The 24,443-nt window shown below is 39.0% G+C and overlaps 1 protein-coding gene across 5 annotated transcripts in view; it reads right to left on the reverse strand.

Moving 5' to 3' along the window:
• Positions 1-4,297: 4,297 nt before the first annotated feature.
• The window catches only part of usp36 (ubiquitin specific peptidase 36), a 47,151-nt gene continuing 27,005 nt past the window's right edge, over positions 4,298-24,443 (reverse strand). The window contains exons 12-22 of one of the 5 annotated variants that reach the window (XR_012397473.1): positions 24,278-24,404; positions 19,525-19,860; positions 16,501-16,686; positions 15,903-16,018; positions 15,576-15,628; positions 14,151-14,777; positions 12,069-12,286; positions 9,499-9,684; positions 7,741-7,856; positions 7,202-7,333; positions 4,299-5,824 (exon numbers count right to left, since the gene is read on the reverse strand). Coding sequence is in view for 2 of the 5 variants with exons in the window: in NM_001305580.1 (NP_001292509.1) it covers positions 5,819-5,824; positions 7,202-7,333; positions 7,741-7,856; positions 9,499-9,684; positions 12,069-12,286; positions 14,151-14,777; positions 15,903-16,018; positions 16,501-16,686; positions 19,525-19,860; positions 24,278-24,404 (2,050 nt within the window). In the remaining 3 variants the exon portion in view is untranslated. Of the gene's footprint in view, positions 5,825-7,201; positions 7,334-7,740; positions 7,857-9,498; positions 9,685-12,068; positions 12,287-14,150; positions 14,778-15,575; positions 15,629-15,902; positions 16,053-16,500; positions 16,687-19,524; positions 19,861-24,277; positions 24,405-24,443 lie in introns of all 5 variants that reach the window. The other 4 variants (XR_012397478.1, NM_001305580.1, XR_012397475.1 and 1 more) reach the window with 4 other exon arrangements.

A 24,443-nucleotide genomic window follows, 5' to 3' on the forward strand; every position in this document is an offset into this window, starting at 1 on the left:
TGTAGTGATTGGATTAATTTAAAAGAAGATTGAGTGATATAAAAAAAAAACAGCAATATAAATAAATATTAAATAAAAGATAATGGGTGCATATCAAGATTAGGGCCCCCTGGCTGGAATTGGTTAGGGCCCCAAAATCCCTAAATGCGCCTCTGTGTAGCGCAACAACTTAATAGCAATTGCATTTTAAAAAGCCCAGGATGTGTCTTACTCAAATCAAACGAAAAATAAATGAATACATCTAAAGTGAGACAATTCATTTAAGAAATAGTGCTTTTAGTGTGCTAATAAGACATTCAAACGTCTATAACACTGTTTATTCAACTACTTATGTTGAATAGCAATAAAAAATATGGTACAAAACAAATAAAATATGGTAGTTTTGATAAATTCATTATAAAAATGTAAGAAGCATATGTTAGAGTTAAATACTCTAAATTCATTCATTCATTCATTCATTTATTTTCTTGTTGGCTTAGTTCCTTTATTAATCCGGGGTCGCCACAGCGGAATGAACCGCCAACTTATTCCTGAATGTTTTTAATTTTATTTAACAAACTCAAACAAAAACACAAAAGGCAAAGTTTAGGCCTATTTAAAAATCAAACTATTAATTATCGACACTTAAAAAAAAATCAAGAACATGCCACGGATTGAATTAACCTTAAGGTAGATTCAACAATGAGTCTGAATGTGCCATAAACTGCAGTTAAATGCATTTAAGACTGTGGCCTAAAGTTTGGGCTCAGGAACTGAAGCTAACACTGGACTGGGTTTGGAGACAGGGGCAGACATTGGACTGGGTTTAGGAACTGGAGTCGACTCCGGACTGGACTGACCAAGCAAACTCAAATTATTTCAGAGAAAGAAAATAATGCTGTAGAAGGGCTCAGGAAATCACCTGTCTTAAAGATAAAGATCAGATTTGATAGACGAGACCCACAGAACCATCAAGATGTATGCACCAATGGTATACACTCTGTTAAAGTATTGAACCGGAATGCATTTTGAAGTCATGTTCGAAGACTTCGTTCTCCATATGAGAGCCGTCTCTAAGCTTCCAACACCAAAACAGCCTTTTAAATAAAGTACTAAACACATGTCAGTAGTTCAGTGCTTTCTCCTTGTGTCATTCCATTGTTATAACACGTAACATTTTTCAGATTGTTTTGTTTTGTTAAACTATGTTTGTATTGTTTGGGTTTTTACCAAAGTCTGGATCAATTCAATGTCAACGGCTCCTTAAGAAATAATATTACCAGAAAAAAACGTGTTCAATGTTTATTTCCCCCACTATGTATACATACTCACCGGCCACTTTAATAGGTACACCTTACTAGTACCAGGTTGAACCCCGTGTTGCCTTCAGAACTGGTACCTCAGAGATTTTGGTTCATGTTGACATTATACTCATCCTGCTGGAAGTAGCCATCAGAAGATGGGTACACTGTGGTCATAAAGGGAAATGTTGCAGCAGAAATCGAGACTCATCAGACAAGGCAAAGTTTTTCCAATCTTCTATGGTCCAATTTTGCTGAGCCTGTGCGAATTGTAGCCTCAGTTTCCTGTTCTTAGCTGACAGGAGTGGCACCTGGCGTGGTTTTTTGCTGCTGTAGCCCATCCGCCTTAAGATAGGATGTGTTCTGCGTTCAGAGATGCCCTTCTGAATAACTCAGTTGTAACGAGTGCTTATTTGAGATACCATTGCCTTTCTATCAGCTCAGACTAGTCTGGCCATTCTCCTCTGGCATCAACAAGGCATTAGCGCCCACAGAGCTGCCACTCACTGGATATTTTTTCTTTTTCGGACTGTTCTCTGTAAACTCGAGATATGGTTGTGCGTGAAAATCCCAGTAGATCAGCAGTTTCTGAAATACTTAATAAAAAAATCATTCATATATATACATATATATATATAATACACACACACTGTACACAACTCTTTGTCCCACTCAATTTAAAAATGAAAATAATTGGAAAGTTTAATAAATAAAATTAGTTTTGTGAATTTCTTTGGCATTTTTGCTATAGTAAATATGGTTAGATAGTAGATATGGTTGTGCGTGAAAATCCCAGTAGATCAGCAGTTTCTGAAATACTTAATAAAAAATCATTCATATATATATATATATATATATATATATATATATATATATATATATATATATATATATATATATATATAAATTATATATAAATATGTGTGTATATATATATATATATAAAAATTATATATATATATATATGTGTATATATATATATATATATATAAAAATTATATATATATATATATATATATATATATATATATATATATATATATATATATATATATATATATATACATATATATATATACATATATATATATATATATATACATACACATATATAATACACACACACACTGTACACAACTCTTTGTCCCACTCAATTTAAAAATGAAAATAATTTGAAAAAGTTTAATGAATAAAATTAGTTTTGTGAATTTCTTTGGCATTTTTGCTATAGTAAATCTTTCAAAAACACCTCACCTAAATAAAGATTATATTAATACCCCACCTATTTTTTTAACACCTTAAACATTTTTAATATATTATATTATAGTTGGCCACATCCAGAAACATCAACTGAGATCTATGGCCCTCTGCTGGACATACATGCTATTGCTTTACCAGCAGTAAACTGTCTCCCAGATCATACTGTTAATTTTAATAATCATTAGTTTTTCTTTTCTGTTAATAAATATATATATATATATATATATATATATATATATATATATATATATATATATATATATATATATATATATATATATATATTGTACAAATATACTGTACTTAACATATATTACGTATCCCCCAAAACACAGCATAAATTATTTACTGAGAAGTCATTTTAAAAACAGGTGACACAGTGGCTCAGTGGTTATCACTGAAAAAGAAATAAAATGTTTAAAACAAAAAAACTTGTGCAAAACAATTCTTTTTCTTTTTTTGAAAACAATAAAAATTAGGGGTGTAACGATTTATCGTTGTACGATTTAATAAGATGCAAAAATGTCACAATATGCATCGTGGCGTTATGACGATTTGATTACGATATGACGTCCGTTTTCTCTTATTAGTTGAGCTGTTTGCACGTGAGCTACGTTCCACCTGCTGTCGCACGTGAGTTCAGATTGCAGCAGCAGTAATGTTAGCAGACCAAGATGAGTGAAGCTGAAATAGAGGATGGCCCATCCTCTCAAAATCAGACGTCTGGCAACATTTCAGTTGTACAGTCATTGCTTTAGACTCATCCGCTTTTTGACACGCATACTGGGTCAAACATAGCCTAAGTTTAAAAGTCTTCACAGTGATTCACATACTTTGCACAGCGACATGGAAACCTCCTAATGGTGTTGAAAGAGTCACATACTGTATTTATAAGGTACAATTCACCCTAAAATATCATTCTGTCTTCATATAATGATGTATTGGCGGCCGCAAAATCACACATGACGTGAGCTGACCGTGAGCTGTTACTACAGAGGGCGGACTATGATAGACGCGCACGCGTCTGCTTCAGTGAACAGAACCTGCAGGTTGTGACTAACAGGTAATAAAGTAGTAAACAACATTCAGTTTGTGGAACAGAGTGATCGTTCAGGAGCCGCGTTTGAAGTATGAACAGCACTTAGAAGTGGAAATGAAACAGAAAGCGTGCACATTATTTAAATAATCATATCGCACTTTAGAGTGATTACCACCAGCATTAACCCTTTTGAGTACAGAGGTACATAAAAATGTACGTCAACATGATATACTTGATAGCGCCGACATCAGCGACGCCGAAGAAATAGTAAACCTGCCTAAACTGCTGAAAAGAGCCACGACTGTCCTGTGTAATGTGTTTTGTCTGTCATTTCAATAATATTTTATAAGAAGTTTTTAATTTGTTTTATTTTCCAGAGACAGGCCTGTTTAATTTATTTTCTTAAAGAAGGTTCAGTTTAACAAGTTGAAACAAAAGAAATGCATAAAAAATAGTTTACTTGGTAATTACATTTTTTTAAACAAAATTTGCATTTCAGTTTAATAAAAATTTTTTATTCCAAATATCGTGATACATATTGAATCGTGAACATTATATCGTGATACACATTGTACCGTGAGCTGAGTGTATCGTTACATCCCTAATAAAAATAAAAACCCTCAGTTTAAAAAAAAATTAAAAATCAAGTGTTTTGTTTTGTATGGGAAACATTTCTGATACGAGATAAACCTCTTAAAGAAAATGACAAGAGAAGTAGCTCTTCACAAAAAGTCACAACTTTATTGCACCAGTATATCTATATTTATGTATTTGCAATACTGAATGACTTCTCTTCAGAAAAGGCATTAGGTACAGAACCATCGACTCGAACATGACACGCTTGTGTTCGTCAGCATTCAGTCTCTGAAATAACCTACAGTATCTCCAGTGAGTCTCTAAGAGGAAACAGACATCCTACAGAACGCAAGTGTTGAACGTGCGTATGTGTGTCCAGTCCTGAACAAGACCTCAGAGCAGTCTTTCAACACACACACACACACACCTACTGGTTAATAAAACTCCTCGTTTACATTTCCACAAACCTTAAATACATTAGGCTTCACTTTAGCGATGTGCATTTAATAAGTAGAATTTGCAATATGTTCTATTCGCTTCTTTAAAAATTAAACCAAGGCAACTTCTCTAAAATCCGAAACAAATTCATGACAGGGGGAATCACGGAGAGCACAAGGTCGACTGTACAATGTCCTTAACTTCATCATTGCTTTCCTCCTGCGGTGGATTATTAGCATGTACATCGATGTAGAAAAGCACGGTGAACGGACGCGGACGACGGGGTGTTTTACAGCTCACGCGGAGGACGTTTGGACCAGCGTTCGAAGAGTTTCTCCCAGGACTGACCATCCTCAGGATTGACTGCAGTTGCATAGAGAGTAGAATAAGAGATGCAGGATGGGGGGGGGAAACGCTAACTCAAACAAGCAGATCCAGAGTCTAATTATTAGCCGTTTCAGCCCTCCTGGCGAAAACACAGTGGTTTGTGTTAAGGCCCGTGTTTGTTTGTTTGTTTATCTCGCATGGATGAAATGTATTGCATTGTCGTATGCAGCGTTTTTGTGCATAAGAGACACGTCGTCAGACTGGAAATGGTCACAAGAGAGTCACTTTTTAATCACTGCAAATGTGGATTTGATGAGGGAAAGAAGTATGACCTTGATGTATTGTAATGCAGAACGCCACGTCTGAGGAATATTAAAGATAATTAATTTTTGACAATTAATAAAGACGACTTCTTCCTCCAGAAATCATGAAAACACTTGTCTTATAATATAGGGAAGTGGCTTAAATATGGCTAAGCTAAATGATTGGATAAGGGGAGATAATATGTGAATTACACTTTAAACCATTAGCAGGTGGCAGCTTCAGTTTCCCGTGTTTACAATGAGAAACGGGAAGTCTGGATCATTGGCCATTTCATCTCGAACAGTCCTTTAAAAGCAGTCCGGTTTAACATTTGTTTCTATAGGCTCGTGAAAGGTGAACAGGGTGATGACTCACATTTACTATGACCCCTAAGATCATAAGGGCACCGTTAGTGGAATATATTGTGGATTTCGGACGGCCTGAAGAGAGAGAGCCTCAGCCTCATCGCTTTATTTCACAGTACTGCTGCATTCTGGGTAACTTGTGTTCTTCGGGAGAATCCGAGACAGATCTGACTGCTTCTGATCCAATAAGGCAACTGGTCTGGTCACGGCACGCGCTTGGGACCCGCATCTCAAAACTGAAAAATAAAACAACTGATGGTTATAAACTTGCAGGAAGTTTCAAATACTCCTAGTGCACACTAATGGTCTATTTGGAGTTTGTTCAGTTTGGTTTGTACGGTTCAGAGAAATAAATGATATACTTGGTTCTGGTTAGCATTTACGCTTTTATTTTTAAGGTTTAATCTAGATATTTAAAAAAATAAAAATGTATGAATAAATAAATAAAATATACAAATAATATTAATAATAATAATAATAAATAAACAAATAAAAATGGATGAATAATCTAAATAAATTAATCATAATAATAAATTAAAATGTGAATAAATCAAAATAAACAAATACGTATAAATAAAAACATAATTATAAATATAGAAATAAATAAAAATAATAAATAAATAAATGAAACGATAAATACACAAATAAGTAAATAAATGCAAATAAAACAAAATACATATAAATGAATAAAAATATAAATACAAATATATATATAAAGATAAATAAATAGTAAATACATATAGATAAAAACAAAAACAAATAAATAAAAAAATAAATATAAATAAATAAATAAAACAAACAAATATGAATAAATGAATATAAAACATTAAAACAAATATAAATAGATAAAAAAACAAAAAACAAATAAGAAAAAATGTAAATACAAATAAATAAATATGTACAAATAAAACAAACACATAAAAAACAAATATTATAATAATATAAGTGAAAAACAAAAACAAATTTATACATAATGAATAATAATAATATAAATAAACAAATAAAAATAAATATAAAAAATGAATAAAAAAATACTAAAACAAAAATGTTAATAAATATAAATAAATAAAAATAAACTAATACATATAAATAAAAAATATATAAATACAAATATATGAAAATAAACAAATAATAATAGTAATAAAAAACAATTCATAAATAAATTAAAAAAAAAAAAATATATATATATATATATATATATATATATATATATATATATATATATATATATAAATAAATATAAATGAATAAAAATAAATAAAATAAATACATTTAAAAACAATTACAAAAATAAGTAAAATAAAAATATTTTAAAAAAAACTTTTTTTCTTAAGGAGACTGAAACATTTGAATCAGGATCAGACATGTTTTTATAAATAAGATGAGACTGGGCATCTTTCAATAGTTTTAGGTCATTTTCATAAACCTCAAAGGTTGACTACTGTATATTCAAGTAATACAATTAATTCAAACAGTCTAAAGCATCAAACTTAAGTCTTAGAAATTACAACATGCATTTAAAACCAATAATAGTAGAAAAGTCTTGTAAACTGGCCAAAAAAATGTCTTTATAGTTTAAAGCGGGGGAAAATTAAGAGAATAAAGTGAGGCACCGTTGAGTGTCGATAGCCCAGACTGCACCGTCTGCCACCCGTCACAGACCACATGTTACGATGTTCCTGGATCTTCTGGAAGACGTTTCCGTTCCACCTCCTGTCCTTTTTGTATTTTTTAATTTTCTTCACCTATTCGAATGAGGCAAATAAAACAACTTGTTCTATACACTTCACATGTATATACTTAATAGAACACATATACATAAACTCTACTGTCATATATGTCATGTGCAGAGTTTGTTATTTGAAACAAGCACAAGTTCTTTGTATGAAACAAAGCACTTTACTTGCATGTAAAGTCATCTTTTATGTACATAAATTCACGTTTGCAAATGTCAATTTCCTGCAGAACCTAAAATGGGATGTTGCGTTTTTGATCCAAATACAACATTTCAGACAATGTGCTCTGTAATGAAACTATGACTAGCAATATGTCTGTAAACTGTCTGCAGTGGACTATTAGTCTGAGATCTGCTTTAAATGACTCTTCAGTATTAGGCACAGAACATATGAGAGGTCAGAGTTTTAATCCTCACCTTTCCGCTGTCGAACTCACTATCCCACTCATCAATGACAGTCAGGTTTTTAGCGTAGCGTGAATCCTGAACGGCATCTCTGCTGATGAGTGACGGATCGCCTTCCCAACTGAGAACTGATGGATGAAATGAATCAAAACAGTCAACAATTCAGCTCAGCGAACCAAATCAAGTATTCAGATGAGAACTTCAGGAGATCTTAAACAGGGTTCTTACACCGTTTCCAACTTCAAATTCCAGCACTTTCCAAGCACTTTAAAGGTGCATTTGTATGCTTTTTCAGCACCTAACAACCACGGTTAACCATGTTTATATATGTTGTATGCATTTAATCACATTTGAATCCATTGTGCTATTTTAAAAAACACAATATGACATTTCACCTTAAATTGTTGAATACTCTAGAGCATAGATTTATTGGGATAGTTCACCCAAAAATAATTAAAAAATAAATTAAAAAAGTTTAGTTTTTGGATGAAGTATATTTTTAAGTTTGAGCTCATTCTTGAGATATCAACTTTAGGTAGAAAGAGACCAAAGTCAGATTTTGTTTGGGTGTAGTCCCAAACTTTCATGACCAGTTGTTCATGATATTTCAAGTGCATTGCTATTTTTTTACAGTATTTATTAAATATATATATATATATATATATTGAATTGGCGTTTCAGATGCATTCAAGTTGCATTCTGGGTGAATTTCTCCTAAATACGTATGAAGCTAATAATGCCAAAACAGTTTAACAACTGAACAACTTAAAACTGTATTTTTTACATACCCAATATTTGCAGTCTTTGAATTCAGAACCAAAAAATCTAAAGTTTGAAAATATGTCTACAAAAATTTGACTTAAATTTCAGATGTTTAATAATCAAGTTAAGAGTTTCAAATTCGGTTAAACAATTTTTAATAGCATATAATCAGTTTTATTAGCTTACAGGTGTTAATAATTTGACAATTCAAATTCAGATTGTTTTGGCATATTATTGGCTCCATACATACATGCATGCGGTGAACGTTTTGCAATAAAAACTAGACGCATGAAAACTATTTATGCACTCGCACATATGCTCTCAAATATATTTAGAGGTCACAGATGAAATTGTGCGCATATGCAACCAAAAGTCACAATTTCGAGCCCAGCAATTTCAAATTCAAGCAGGTACAAACACTTTGTTCAAAATCCAAGCACTTTTCTAACCTTGAAAACACAATATTAAAAATCAAGCATTTTCCAGGATTTCCAGCACCCGTAAGAACCCTGTTAAAGGAGTTTTTGGAGATTTTTTTAATATTTTGGATATATATATATATTTTATATATTTTTTTATTTTTTGGATAGTTAAAAACAGTATTTGGGACATTTCATATGCTGCAAAACAGTTGCTGGATGACACTGAATGTCTGTAACAAAATATAAAACATTCAAAGTATTTTAAATAGCCACTTAAGAGCTAAAATGTGCTGTTTACGTACGTGACCACTAAGCCCTAGGAGGTTAAATGTTCTGAGGCAGTTTTGTGGAATAATTACCATCTGGATCTATGCGGCATTTCAGATACAGGTAGTTTAAAAATGCAGTACATGTAAGAGTGACATCCGGTGGTAGAATAAGGTATTGCACTTCAAATTCAAAACACTTTTTCACTGTGCCCCTCCTCTGAAATACAGGGTGCCAGATTAACGACAGCAACAGAATCGAGCCTGACTATCAGGAAAAGGACAAAAACAAATGAAAAACACATTGATTGAAAGCTCACCCTCAGTTCCATAGGCTTTATCAGAGGAGTTCTTGAGGAGCTCCTGAACCACATCACAGCTTTTCTTGCCGTCCCAGCAAACAGGAACAGCGCAGGACTTTTTGCCAGACATGTCCTCTGCTTCTTCATGATTCTGGCTGCTCTTGAATCCATCTTGAACCTGACTGTCCCAAACAATCACTGGAGCTGAAACAGAAAACCAGAGAAAGGACTCATTTGATGTCTTAAGAAACCTTAATATTTTGGGCTTTTTTTACTCAAAGGTGATATTTCAACAACGTCTTGCCATCAACAGTTGACTACTCTTAGTGTCAGGATGAGTCGTTCACTGAATTCAACTGATTTGGTCACAGCTGCTGATTAATTCAGAATAAAAAAAGTAACTGTCTTAATGAAAGAATAAAGACAACATTGTGGCAATACAGGAAACTTATATGCCATCAACTTGTCTCTTCATGTCTTTTTTTAATAATTTCATTCCAACAAAGCATTAAATAATCTCAATTCTGCTGTAAAATGTCTGCAAATGAGCACTTGCTGAGATAATCCATCCACCTCAGGTTTTTTTTTTTTTTCTTCTTTGCCTTTCGGCGAAGGCAGTCACACTTTTTCCCTCTCCGTCCCATATCTCTCCTTGCTGGCTCCTCTTTTCTTCGTCTTAAGGCTGATTTATACTTCTGCGTCAATTGCAGGTGTATGCTACGGCGTTGACGCATAGCCATACGCCGTGGCGTCGCTGACGTGCACCTCTCAAAAATTGTACACGTCACAACGACGCGTAGCGCAAGCTCTGTGATTGGTCGGCTTGGTAGCACTGACGAGTCTGGGCGGGACCGAGAGTCGTGCGAATGGCGCGAGCCCGATGCAGCGATTGTTTACAAGTGTGGAGTCCCGTGAAGGAGCTCTGGATGGAAAGTTTTGTTTTGCGTTTACCTCATAATTAAAGTTGTTGCTCATCCGCCGGTTCCTGCCTCAAAATGAGCGAGTTTAAACCACTTGTACATTCAGGAAGTGTTCAGGAAAAGCAAAACATCAGTGAAGAAACTCGACACAGAGGAGCATTTACACCTTGCTGCCAACTAGCGTTTCGGAAGTGTTAATGCAGATCAATGGAGACAGCGCACAGAAGTATAAACGCACAGCTATGCGCATTGCATGTGCCGTGGGTTACGCCGGTCACTTGACGCAGAAGTATAAACCAGGCTTTATTCGCTCTCCGTGCCCTGCTATCCAAATGAATAAGGAATTATGGATTTGATCAACTAGTCTCTGAATGCAATTGGCACCATCTTCTCGACAAGAAGTTTGGGCTCGGGAGAGTCCACTTGTCCTGCGGGGACGTTTGCAGCTGGATACGTGATGGACGGGTGGGAGAAGTGGCGCGTCCTGTGCCTGGCTGCTCTGTCTCTGAAGGATGTTGAAGATATTTACCTATTCCGAACTTTGATAACAGGGTTTCCGCTGATGGGCTTATGCGGGGCCATGGGGTATCGACGATTAATGAAAGCGGTCTGTGCTGCTCAAAACCCCACCCAGCTGGCCGGCTTAATTGAAACGCATACGGGTAGGGTCGCATATGCTCAAACTATGGTCCTTGACCGCAAATTGGAAAACATTGGGGTGAAACTAGCGGCTCTGCATCAAGATTTGGCCAGATCGGATCGGATCGGATCAATTTCACTATTCGAAAGTGTATCTGACAAATAAAGGCCTGATTTGATTTGATATGTGGCATATCAAGATGCTGATTAGACGACATGATTATTGCACAGGTGTGCCTTAGTCGAAACACAGTAAAAGGTCACTCTAAAATGTGTAGTTTTACTGTGTTGGGAAGTGTTACACATCATCTCCTCATAGAATCAATCAGGTTGTTAACTGTGGTCTGTGGAATGATGGTCCATTCCTCTTCAATGGTAGTGCAAAGTTGCTGGAAATTGGCAGGAACTGGAACATACATCTCACCGTACCCTTACCCCACTGCAACAATACGTTACAGAAACAAACCACTCAACCACACAATGCCATACACACCACCTGCCATCTACCCCACAGTAAAAACTGGGATTCATCCATGAAGAGACCACCTCTTAAAAGTGTTTGGAGAGCTCTGTGTGCATTTGCCTACTCAAGACTGTTACGATGATGAACTACAGGCCCCAATGAGGACAACGAGCATGAAGACAAGCTTCCCTGAGACGGATTTTGCAGAAATTCTTTGGTTAAGCAAAATAATTATTGCAGCAGCTGTCTGGGATAGCTGGTCTCAGACAATCTTGGAGGTAAAGATACTGGATGTGGAGGTCCTGGGCTGGTGTGGTTACACATGGTCTGCGGTTGTGAGGCCATCTTGATATGCCTCATCTGTGAGACAGATGGATTATCTCGGCAAGGAGGAGTGCTCACTAACACAGAATTAGACAAATGTGTGAACAATATTTGAAGGAAATATGTCTTGTGTGTACATAGAAAAAAAGTTAATTTTAAAAAGAAATGTGATTTGTTTTTGTTTTAATTACTAAAAGATAAAAGGTCTAATGTGTATAACGGACAGCAGCATGCATATTAACCTGGTTTCGATTTATCAGGTTTCCTCTTGTCCGCATTGCTCATCTCACTGGACTCAATTCTGTTTGTCTCTCGAAGATCTATGTGAAGGCTTCCTCCATTGCTCTGCCTTTCATTCTCTTCTAGGAAATCTTTCGGTTTTCTCTTTTTCTTTTTCTTCTTGGTCTTTCGTAGCTCCTCTGTCTTCTCATTAGCATCACCAATTTCTTTTACAACAGCGCTGCAAGAAAAAAAATAAATTAATTGTCACATTTAAATCAATGATGTAACGATAACCACACTCATATTTAAGAACATTTTATATTAGACCACAGATGTATCAATCGCTGTCATTTCAAAAAGAGTTACTTTACATTGCACGAAGCATTGTCATTTCTGACTTAGAACCTGAGAGAGAATGAGACGCTGCATGGGAAGTGGTATGTGGTGTGAATGTGTCTGTGTTTTCAAATGTAGCTTGAGACATCATGACAAGGTAGCAATAAAACATGCCTGAACCAAATAGAGTTAGCTTCTGAATAGCCTGAAGCTAGTCAATCACAGTTTACATAAGCAACCTGAGACATCATCATCTGAACCTTGAGAGTTTGAGACCAGATTATTAGCTGTACTCTTCGCTTCATAAGCAAAAGAGATGGCTTTGGCTATCCACTTTCTCATAGTTGTATGATGCAGGTAATTGCTGATTAAATGCTAAAACAGACAAACGGATCTTGTTTTACACCACAGGGACATTCCTAAGCCCCTTTAGAGAGGAACTTAATGACGCACATTTCTCTAGGATTCAGAAAATCTCACCAATTCAGGTGCAAAGTTCAAATAAGAGAGTCACCGCAATGCTTGGAGGGTCTCCCAGCCTTGTAAGAGAGAACACTGCCAAGTAAGATGGAGACTTTCTGACCTGCAGACCCAACCAAAGGAGCCCAGAAAAAAGCTAAAAATAGTGGCTCCCAATAGGCTGATGCTGCGTTCACACCAGACGCGGCACTTGCGTCAAGTGTGAGTGATTTACATGTTAAGTCAATGCAAACGCACGAAAAGACATCCTGCAGCGCGATACGCATGAATGACACGGCGTGAATGACGAGAATTTGAGCGAATGGCACGGGGCGAATTGAGCATTTTGCGTGTTTGACACGCTTAACAAGCGTTTCGCGCGAATCTCTCGAGTTCGAAAATCTGAACTTCAGCGGACATTCGCGCCGCATTAACCAATCAGAAGCTTGCTCTTGTGGGGGTGTGATTGTGACGTAGAACCTGTTGATGGTGTCCCAGGGGAAGTCCTCCAGCCGACACCGACAACAAGTCATCAAACTGGGCTTGGCTCAGTCAGAAGCACCGTTAAAAGCCTCAGTGATCCAGGTTCAGTTTCTGGAGGAGTTTATGAGCTCAGAGCTGGATGCACCTCTGAAAGGATGCAGTGGACTCAGACATGACCCTAAACGTATCAACGCTGTTTTTCAGTCTCCATAAAGCAAATAAACACTGTTATTTTCTCAATAAAATCCATGTTAGCCATTAAGCTATGAAGCTAGTCACCAGGCAGAGAGAAGCCCTGCCCATCACGCAAATCTGCGTCTGTTTTGAAGTGAATCTGACACGCGATTGAAGCGGATTTGACGCACGAATGAAGCGGGGGTTGACGCGCGAATGAAGCGAGTAAACTCAAATGTTCACACGGCTATTTACGCGGCTATCGCGAATAGCCCGATTTATCCGTGCGTACCACGTCTGGTGTGAACACAGCATCATACTTAAAGAGTGGAGTGTTAAAACCCTAGCAATGAACCAACTTGGCAGTTGGCTAGGTTGATGTTGTGCTCACTGTACCAAAAGGTTAACAATTACACTCATTACACCGGAGCAGATGCTATGGCATTCATGGAGGAGTTGATAGCTGGAGAAATTCCTGAAAGACCCCAGTGATAGACAAGTCTTGGACTTGATCACGTGGGCCAGGCTCAACACCCTACAGTGACCTACTCACACCTGCAGTTTTCTATGACGGACGTCATGTGTTCTCCAACAAAAGGAAGTTTGGGGGGAGGGGGGGATAGTGAAGCAGTTTAAAAGATATAACTTACCACTTCGATGATGTGGCTCCATTTCTGTGCTCCTCCAGTTGCTCAGCGAGTTTGTGCTTCTTTTTCTTCTTCTTCTTCTTCAGGTCGTGGTGTTTCTCAGGCACAGACTGAGGTTTGTTCTGGTGAATCTCCTCCGCTTCAGAAAGCTTAAACTCATCTCCTTTGGCAGCAGAGCCGATGCTCCATGTTTCTCCCAGACACCAGTCCTCATCTTGATGGGGCTCAAGATGGGACTCCACGCTCTCTCTCTGTCCCTCAAGATCATCTGCCTCTGCCTCCCTTTTCCGTTTCTTCTTTTTCTTCTTCTTCTTCTGGTTTTCAGCTCTTGACTTTGGTTCTTCAGGGGCTGAAGCTGTAAGGTATTCCTGCTCCACTTCTGAATGTGATCTTTTTAGCTTCTTTTTCTTGTTTTTTACTACAGGACTGGCGAGAAGTGGTGTGGTTGAGGCTGACAAGTTCTGGCTTTGAATTGGTCTGGGTGAACTGTGTGGCTGATGGCCATTGGTCTGCGGAGAGAGAGCAGGAGCGAGTGGCTCCAGAGTGGAGGAGGGCCGTTTAAGGGGACTCAAATCTTTAGAAAGGTGAGCTGAAGGTGGAGACTGAAGGCTGAGCGAATGAGGTGAAAATCTAGGCCAAATACAAAAACATTTACAGTTTTTTTAAGTTAAGATGTCAGAAGCGATTTGATATCAAGAAGAATGGAATGAGAAAAGATGTAAAACAGGCCTCTCTAAAGTACCATTACTAGTAAATGGTTTGGAAAGTGCTTCAATTGTATTAGAAGTGTTGTCCCATGTGTCATTTAGTAAAAAGCTTTATTGTTATGGGTTTGATATAGGAAGAAGGTATAATGATATAACAGTAAGGTTTAATGACACATTTAATGACAAATGTTAAATATTCAACACTTCAAGCAACTAATTCTAGACATTCTAGCCCAGGGGTGTCCAAACTCGGGAGAGGGGTCTGGCTGCAGACTCGATGCAGTGCAATCTGAGCTGCATCCAATGCTTTTTAATGCGCTTACCTAACCCCACCCCTTACCCTACCCGTCACAGTGACGTCACTCACTCCATTGAGTGCATTGAGTCTGACATTGCATTGCTGAGTGATGCAGTCTCAGCTTGCATCATAAAGGTTGCAAACAGATACAATTGAAACTCGGGGCTGGAGGGCCGGTGTCCTACCGTTTTTAGTTCCAACTTGCCTCAACACACCTGCAAGAACATTTCTAGAAAGCCTAGCAAGAGCTTGATTAGCTAGCCAGGTTGTGTCAGATTGGAGCTGGAACTAAACTTTTCAGGACACCGGCCCTCTAGGTCCGAGTTTGGACACTGTTCTAGACATTTATAAAATCATCTGTCACTACTTTCGTTTTTACAAGTCAATGGGAAAAATTGGTATGAAAAAGAAAAGACAACCTACTTTTCGTGTGACAGCTGAGGGAATTTCGTAATTTGAACAAGGAGAGTTGGTTTCTTATCAAAAATAACAAAACACAAAGTTTCTTACGATTCATGTAAAGGAGTTGCACTATATAAGGTCTAGTAATGTTTTAATTATCTGAAACGGCACAGACTAACATATCAAGTTTGGGTTTTAGGAATCAAATTAAGTTCTGCACGATCATAGTTCAAATAAAATGGGCTTAATTTTTTCTGAACAGACTAAAAGTGAATTTGCACAAGACGTGTGGTTGAGCACTACAAGAAACTTGTGACTTTGCACTGAAGGTGTGCATCAGGACAGTACCTGTGGTGCGGGTGGAGCGAGGCTGGGCTGAGAAAGTGTGTGGGGTCACTGGACAGATGAAAAGATGAAGGGGGCCGAGCCTCAGTGCTGCTGCTCAGGCTCTGCCGGACACTGGCCTGCAGTTATTGACATAAATAAAAACTTTGTGGTCTAAAAAAAATTTTAAATTAAAAAAAAAAAACATAGCCATGAAACGTGACAATGACAAAGGGACCCATATGGGGAAGAAAATCAAGACCAAAGAAAATAAGAAAGGGAGAACAAAGAATAGGAATGGGGAAGGAAAAAAGAAAGTGTAGCAGAGAAGAATTAGAAGTTGTTAGAAATCAAAAAAGAAAAGAGAAAAGAAAGTCTTAAAAGGACAGCAGTGAAAACTGCAAACTGACAAAACAGACATGAGCTGAGAATTAAACGTAATATTAATACAGGATTATAACTGGCTGGCATTAGCAAAAACCTAGCGTTCCAGACTAAATTGCTCTTTCAAATAATCCCTGTTTGTCAAGGAGGAATGAAGTGGACATACATGGTAAAGCAAACACACAAACGATCTTGAAAGAGCTAGCAGATGAACAGAGACAGCAGCAGTAGGACTGACCTTCTTGGCTGACAGGGCAAGCCGTTTGGCAGGCGGCGGCGACATGGTGCTGATAGGCTCTGATGTGACATTGGTGAGGGCCTGCGGTTTAAGTTTCTTCTGCTCCTCTGTGCTCTTGGCTGGAGATGCTGGACTGTTCACACTTGACGGATCTCCAGCGGGAGCACTCCTTGTACCAACAGACTCCTGAGAAAGAGATTGAACACCAGACCTTATGTACTGTCATTAAATGAATCAACATGTGCAATTGACATTTTCATACTTTACCAGTGGTACATGGCACAGCAGGTATGGTTTGGTATGACTCCCTTTTAGAGGAAGAGGGGGATGGTTAAACTGTGTACAGTTCCAGTTTTTCTACAGTTCCACCTTGAGTCAGGTTCTAAGCAAGAAGTACTGTTACCAAAATGTGATATGCAAATCCTGCAGATACTGATTGGCCAGAGAAAAGTCAGGATCTGCAATCAATGGATTTGCTACACGAGACACCCAACCTACTAGATTTAAATAAACAATTAGCAAAGTGGAACAAAGCTGCATTGTTGTTTATAGACAAGGTACAACTGTTCCTTTCGTTGTGAAACGACAGTCTGAAGTTTTAGAATCTACAGACATGAGATGAAGTCCAGGGAAAGGTCTGTTCCAAGACAACATTGTAACAAAGCAGAGATTTGGGGAGGGCCTACAGAATTACTCAATCATTGAAGGTCCCAATGAGCACATTAGCCTCCATCATCCACAAATGGAAGTATATTGGATCCATTAGGACTCTTTCTTAAGCGACTGCCGGGCAAACTGAGGCATCAGGAGAGAAGCGCCTTAATCATGGAGGACCCAAAAGCCACACTTCCACTGTCGGGTCAGTGCGAGCCAGGGCTTTTATCGGGCCAGTCCAGGCCAATCACCCGGGAGGTTGAGCAGTGAGGCCGAAATCAAATCGCGTTTCTACTGTCAGGCCAAGAATTCGTGCGTAATGGGAAAGCTAGTGTAATGTGAGCGGCAGACCACCTTGCAAACTCTGCCTCTGCTTTCCCTCTGCCTCGATGCCTCAGATGGCTTTCCTTTCCCCGAAGTGTTCGCCGGGCTGAAAAAGGCCAGCCGATGGCCCTGAGAAAGTCTTGCTTTGGCCTGATCAGGCCCCGGAAGTGACGGTGGAAATGCGACTGGCCTTGGCTTGCCCTGGAACACTCGCTTTTGGCTTGACAGAGGAAATGCAGCTAAAGGTCACTCTGAAAGTGCTACAGAGCTAATTTGTGAAGAGAGGAGACCCTTCCAGAAGAATCTCTGAAGTACTCCACCAATCAGGCCTACATGGTAGAGCGGCCACATGGAGACACTCTTTAGTAGTAATTTATGATCAATTTCGATTATCGAATCAAAAAAAAAAAGATTCATCGATGCTGCCACGCCCCCATGTCACGTCAGCTTGGCTTGCCAAGCGGGAAAAAAAACAGGCTTGTTGAAGTGCTTGTTAAACTCCAGAAGCAGGAGACCCGTCGACAGAACTTAAACCCTCTCCTCTTTAAATGAAGTCGCCGGTGTGTAACTATTTTGGATTTCCAGTGAGTTGTGTTGACAACGCTCGTGTTGTCGACAAAAAAAGCACAGTTTTGCAAGCTCTGCTATGTACGTATTACGTACGGTTCGTCCGATAGACAACACCGGCATCGCGATCCTCCGCCTGCCCCAGTTGCAAATCCGCTCGCGAAAAGTACACACTCAGGCCCTGTTTACACTGTCTTTGTTTTTATATGGCATTTTAGAACGACAACGATTTGACATCCACAGTGGCGTATAGCATTTCTGAGCAGCCCTCCTTCCTCTCTACCTCTGAAAATGCACATCACGTGACCACACAGACGCACACACAGCCATGCGCTTCAGACAGCAGGTTCAGGCAGTCAGAGGACTGCTTCAATCTTTCACTCACTTGTATTTAGTCATTTTAGCGAACACCTCAGATACTGTTGGCTGGTTCCTGTTGGTTGTGCGTCTTTTTTACCGACGCCATTATAACGACACAGATCACTGCCTATTCACGAGTCCCGCAGAAAAAGTGATTGACAGGTGGTAATTATGTGTGTATCTTGCCTTTATTCATTTACTGTATGATTTGTTTATGGGTAAAACAAAGACCATGCAGGTCAGGTAGTTTAAACGGTAGGCTACAAATAATTAATTGGTCATTAATTAATTATTCATAATCGAAAATCGAATCGAATCGTGCCTTTAGAATCGAAAATGTAATCGAATCGAGGATTTGGAGGATCGTGACACCCTTACTCTTTAGCAAAGGCACATGATGCATACCTGGAACTTGACCAAAATGCACCTGAAAGACTCTAACTGTAAAAAAAATCCAATCCTCTGGTCTGATGAAACAAAGATTAAACTCTGTCTGGAGGAGGATATTAGGCACTGCTCATCACTTTGCCAAACCCCAAAGTGATCATGGGAGACTCATCAGGATGAGATGCATCATAAACAGAGATTCTTGAAGAAAACCCAGAGTACTCAGAACCACAGCTAACCTTTCAGGATTGACTGAGGAATGTCAACTGGATGACTACATAAATGTGCTGGTGTGGTTTTTGTACATTTTTAAAGAAAATAATAATTTTTATTCCTTTTGGAATACAGAAATATAATGTTGAAATAAACATTTTTAAAATTCTGGTCAAACAAAGCTTAACGTTTTCTTGCGACAATCAATTACAAACTAATAAGAACAGGATCTGCTGCATGTCCACCATTGTTGGGCACAGAGCCGTTCATGTCAAATTTAAACATGTAGAAAGAGTGAGTGGTGCCACTTGCTCTATTTTAACACTATCTACATTTGAAAATTAACTTCAGGACACAAAAGACATGATACCTAAGAGGCCCATGCAATTTTTAGCCATTCTTCTCCGTACAACAGTTGAAACAAGCTTGATTAGAGTGAACCAAACCGAACTGTACCATACCACTTAGTGAAAAACCACACATCAAACAACACACACACTTGAGGGTCTGGGGACTCACTCTGGACTCGGAGGAGGAGGAGGTGTCTGCTGAGGAGGAGTCGGACAGAGATTTGAGTGAGGTAGATGACGGCAGTTGTTTGCTGTTGGTTTTGTGGAGGCCGCTGGATGGAGCAGGAGTGCTGCTGCGGGAGTGAGGCTGAGCTGTGGGTTTCTTCACCTTCTTCAAGGGTTCTTCTATAAGCGAGGGTCCACTGGCCGGTTTGAGCAGGGCATGAGAGTTGCTCGTCCCATTAGACAGCTTCGGCGACTGGAGTCCCGAACAGTTCCTGGCAACAGGAACACCAAGACCTCCATCCACTGACTGGATCTTTCTCAGCTGAGCCGGATCTAGCTTCTGCAGAACAAACACCTTATTAGAAGTATTCTGTGCAGGTGATACTGTGTGGCAGGGACTGCTAGATGCAAACTCCTTTTTCTCGAGTTCACTTCATAAGTCTCTTACAAACATTAAAGGGCCATGAAACCCCCTCGTTTCAGCAGGGTGTTTTCACACCTCTACTTTGGAAAAAGTCAGAAAAGTGGGCATGTCCAGCTCTGTTTAGGGGGGAGTGTCAGAGGAACTAAAGTGGGAGGGTGTGGGAGTGTCTATTTGGGCACGCGCGAGTTTCAGAGTCAAAATACACACACTGGAGAAAGTGATGGTGTTTAACCTACATGGACATCTGTAGTCGAATTATTTGCCAAATTATTAAATGTTGGACTTTAACTGCAGTTTGGCTCTTTGATTCAGGAAATTCATTCATGCCTCTCGCGACAAACAAGATATTTAATTCGAGGAACTGCTCTAAGCGTGTATTTTTCATGCAATGTTTGATACCGCACGGCGAATGAGAGAAAAAACCCTCTGCATTTCCCGGAAACTTAGATGCACTCGACGGGTAGCGTCAGAAAGCCGCATGTGTTATTCCGGTCACAAAATGCGGTAAAAACCCTATACGAGGTTAAAGTTTGGCTGTGATGCTAACGTGTTTACACTCGGTGCAATAGTTAACTTAGTTCGATACGAACAAACTGAATAAACAGAGTACCGGTCGCTCACTTACCAAATCTGTAGAGACAGGACAATCACCAGCAACTAGAGCCGCGTCTTTATGAAGAGAAGACTACAAGCGAATCTGGATCTCAGCGTTTGCAGATGAGAACAGCTCTCAGGTAAACAATAATCCTCCTTAGACACGTAAGTTATTGTTGTCGAGCGTCGCGTACACTGTTTATCCACACGTGACTCCAGATGAGCTCTCACAGAGAGAAAATGACAACAAAACTGCAGCAAACTATAAAAGCAACACTTCACGCTTGGTTTGCCAACACAACGTGGCGTCTCTGTCGTGTAAACACGGTGACAGTAATAAATATTAATGAAGTTGCACAATAGAGCACGCTGATTGGTTTGAACCAAGCCTTAATCATGCATTAATGCATCACACTGTAAGACATAATAAGATTCACTCTGGCACAGACGTCCAGTCTGCACGCTGGAATACAACGCTATTATGTCATGACCGTGACGCAGCTTCAAAAATTTGTTTCAAACCGGAAGTACGAATTTGCTTGAAATAACGCAAAAACAACCAATTTACACTTTTTAGTGAAATATAGGTGTCCTAATAGTGTTTTTAGGGACACATATACGACTGTCAACAGCTCAAAAAACGTGTTTTGGTGTTTCGTGACCCTTTAAAATAAGTCGGTCCAATCAAACATTTTTGGAAAGTTTTAAAGACCTTTTACAAACCAAGAAATATATTGGATATAATATGTGGTGAAAGTCGTCCAATGGATAATAGAATATTAAGGGGACAGTATATCATTGTGCTCTAAATGTATGTCTTTATAAAAGGTTCTGTATTAGAAGTTCAGTTTGAAACAACCTAACAATCTTATTCTCCATTATTCTTCAATTAAATTTTATTTAAAAAAATGTTAACTTTAGATCAGAAATTTAGTTAAACAAAATCAAAGTTTTTTTAATAAACTTAAGCAGTGGTCGTCAACCATCTGGCCGCGAACCAGTTGGACAAGAAATCCTTAATTTTTTTCTTCTGTAATAAATCGAACGACCTTTTATTTTGAAAACTCTTTTATTTAGAAAAATGACCGTATTCTCTTGCTTCTAGGTCACTTGAGTGCTCAAATTTAACAACAAGCAGCAAAATGAGTAAGTAACAGACGGTTTGCTAAGTTTCTTTGCTAAGGTGAATAGGCCCAGCAAAGTACCCGCGAACTGACAAGGAATGGATCTGCAACCCATTTGTCAACAAATCAGGTAAATCCACATTGTCTGTGCAAGCAAATCAACTGCTGGAGTTAGCAAATAACGACAGCCTTTGGCAGGAGCTGTTAGCATATTGCGTCTTTTCTAGAAAATCGTGCAAGTTTGTTATTTCCAATGGAGACCTTTCAGGCGCAACCAGTTGAATGAATGCCGCGAGCGCACTGCGAGTCATGTGGCAAGAACTACCCGATCAGCTTTATACTTTCTAGGGATATACACATTTCAGTAGACTAAGACCCCATTTATCCTAATATGTTTTAGTTTTAAAACGCATAAGTTTTGCTACGGGAATGCCATTAGTCCACACTATGCCGGAGTTTGAGCTTTTTGAAAACGCTGGAGAGGCTGACACCTTTTTTCCACCTGACAACACATGGTGCGTTTACACCAGTTGTGGATGAAGTGTCAAGCGCGAGTGATTTAAGCCAATGCAAAGATGCGAAAGTACATCCTACAAATGATAGGTGCAAGTTAAGCTTTTTGCGCGTTTTACGCATGAAACACTCTAGTTGGAAAATCTGAACTTCAGATGAATTTAGTTGACATTCGTGCCATGTCAACCAATCAGGAACTTACTCTTGTAGGGGTTAGATTATGACGTAGCCCTTGCAGTTGGTGTCCTGAGAGGAAATCCTCCTGCCAACACTGGACGACCGCTGGAAGCACCGCTGAAAGCCTCCATAATCCAGGTTAAGTTTCTGGAGGAGTTGATAAACTCACACAGCTGGTGCACCTCTGAAAGGATCTAGTGGACTCAGACATGGCACCGAACAAATCTACACTGTTTTTTTAGTTTTCCTACAGCACATTAACACAGCTTCTCTTTCAATAAAATCCATAATAATAATAATATTAATTATTTACATTTATATAGCACATTTCTGGGCACTCAAAGCGCTTTACACATAGAGGGAAATCTACTCATCCACCACCAGTGTGCAGCATCCACCTGGATGACGCGACGGCAACCACACACCAGCTAATTGGTGGAGCAGAGACATTACAGAGGCCAGTGGGCAGATTTGGCCAGAATTCCGGGGTTAAACATTTTTTCGAAGGACATCCTGGGATTTTTAATAACCTTAGATAGTCAGGACCTCGGTTAAACATCTCATCCGAAAGATGGTGCTAACTAAGCAGTATAGAGTTCCCATCACTATACTGGGGCATTAGGACCCACACATAATCGCAGGTTGGGCACCCCCTGCTGGCCTCACTAACTCCACTTCTGGCAGCAAAATAGCTTTCCCATATGATCTCCCACTCATGTACTGACTGGGCACAGCCCTGCTTGGCTTCAGTGGGTGACCATTTGAACCATTTAGTAACAAAATTAGATTCACCGGGCAGACAAAAGTCCAGCCCATGACAAATCTACGTCCATTGTGAAGTGAATTTGACATGCGAATGAAGTGGCTTTTCGAGCAAATTTGTTCTTCCGATTTGAAACAAATTTTTGAAGCTGCGTCACGCCGATTAGATCCTTGCGTGTATACTAGTGTGGAGAGTGGACGTCTGTACCTGGGAGTACATCGAGTTATTCATGAGAAAGACTTGGTTTGAACCAATCAGCGCGCTCTATTGTGCATGAGGTGCAACTTCATTAATATGCATGATAGCTTCCAAGACTATTTTTACCTGTTACGGTGTCTAGATGGCAGAGAGACGCCACGTTATGTAGCCAAAACAAGTGAAAGAAGAAGAATTGTTTGGAGATACGAGTTGACCGTGTTGCGACGGGTCGATTAATGTGTTGCAACAAAGGTTTTGTTTTCATTTCCACTTATGAGAGTGCAGCTGGACTCACGTGTGGACTACAGTGCATGCGACACACGACAGAAATACGTGTCTAGGGAACTTTTTTACCAGAGAGCTTTTCTCATCTGGAAATGGTGAAATCCGGAGTATAAACATGTAAAAACTGCAATCAAACTATTACAGTCGTGTAGGATTTTCACCTCATTTTGTGACAGGATAGACTAACCTTATACACACGGCCTTCTGACGATAATTACTGAGTGCATCTAAGTTACCAAGAAATGCAGAGGTTTTTTTCCTCCCATTCACCGTGCGCTATCAAACATTTCGATAAAACACTTCGAGCAGTTCCTCGTATGCAATATCTTATTTTTCACTTGGAATGCATGAAAAGTTCTTGAATAAAAGTGCCAAACTGCAGTTAAAGTCCACAAATTAAAAGTTTGGCAAATAATTTTATTAATGATGTCCATGTAAACAGTCACTGTCCTTCTCCCCTGCATCTGTGTGTCGTTTCGCCTCAGTCAAAATCAGTGCGTGTCCAAACGGAAACTCCCATTTTTATGCAAAACATTTCCTCTTTCCTTCCCCCAACACTCCCACCTGAACAGAGCTGGACTCGCCCACTTTCTGGACCTTTTCCAAACTATAGGTGTAAAAACTCCCGGCTGAAACAGGGGGGTTTGTCTGCATGTCCAATCATGTCAGACGTGCTTACCTTTGTGACCTGGGGTGAAGACAAAGGTCCATTAAGTGTGCTTTTCTTCAGCTGCTCCGGTGTCATGTTAGTTCTCCCAGAGTGCACCATGTTCTGCTTTGCATCTGTGTTTTTCTTTTCAGGAATCCTAACACAGAAAACACACGAGTGTGTGAATTTCTGCTCT

This window comes from Danio rerio, chromosome 3, assembly GCF_049306965.1.
Source record: "Danio rerio strain Tuebingen ecotype United States chromosome 3, GRCz12tu, whole genome shotgun sequence".
Classification (NCBI taxonomy): Eukaryota; Metazoa; Chordata; class Actinopteri; order Cypriniformes; family Danionidae; genus Danio; species Danio rerio.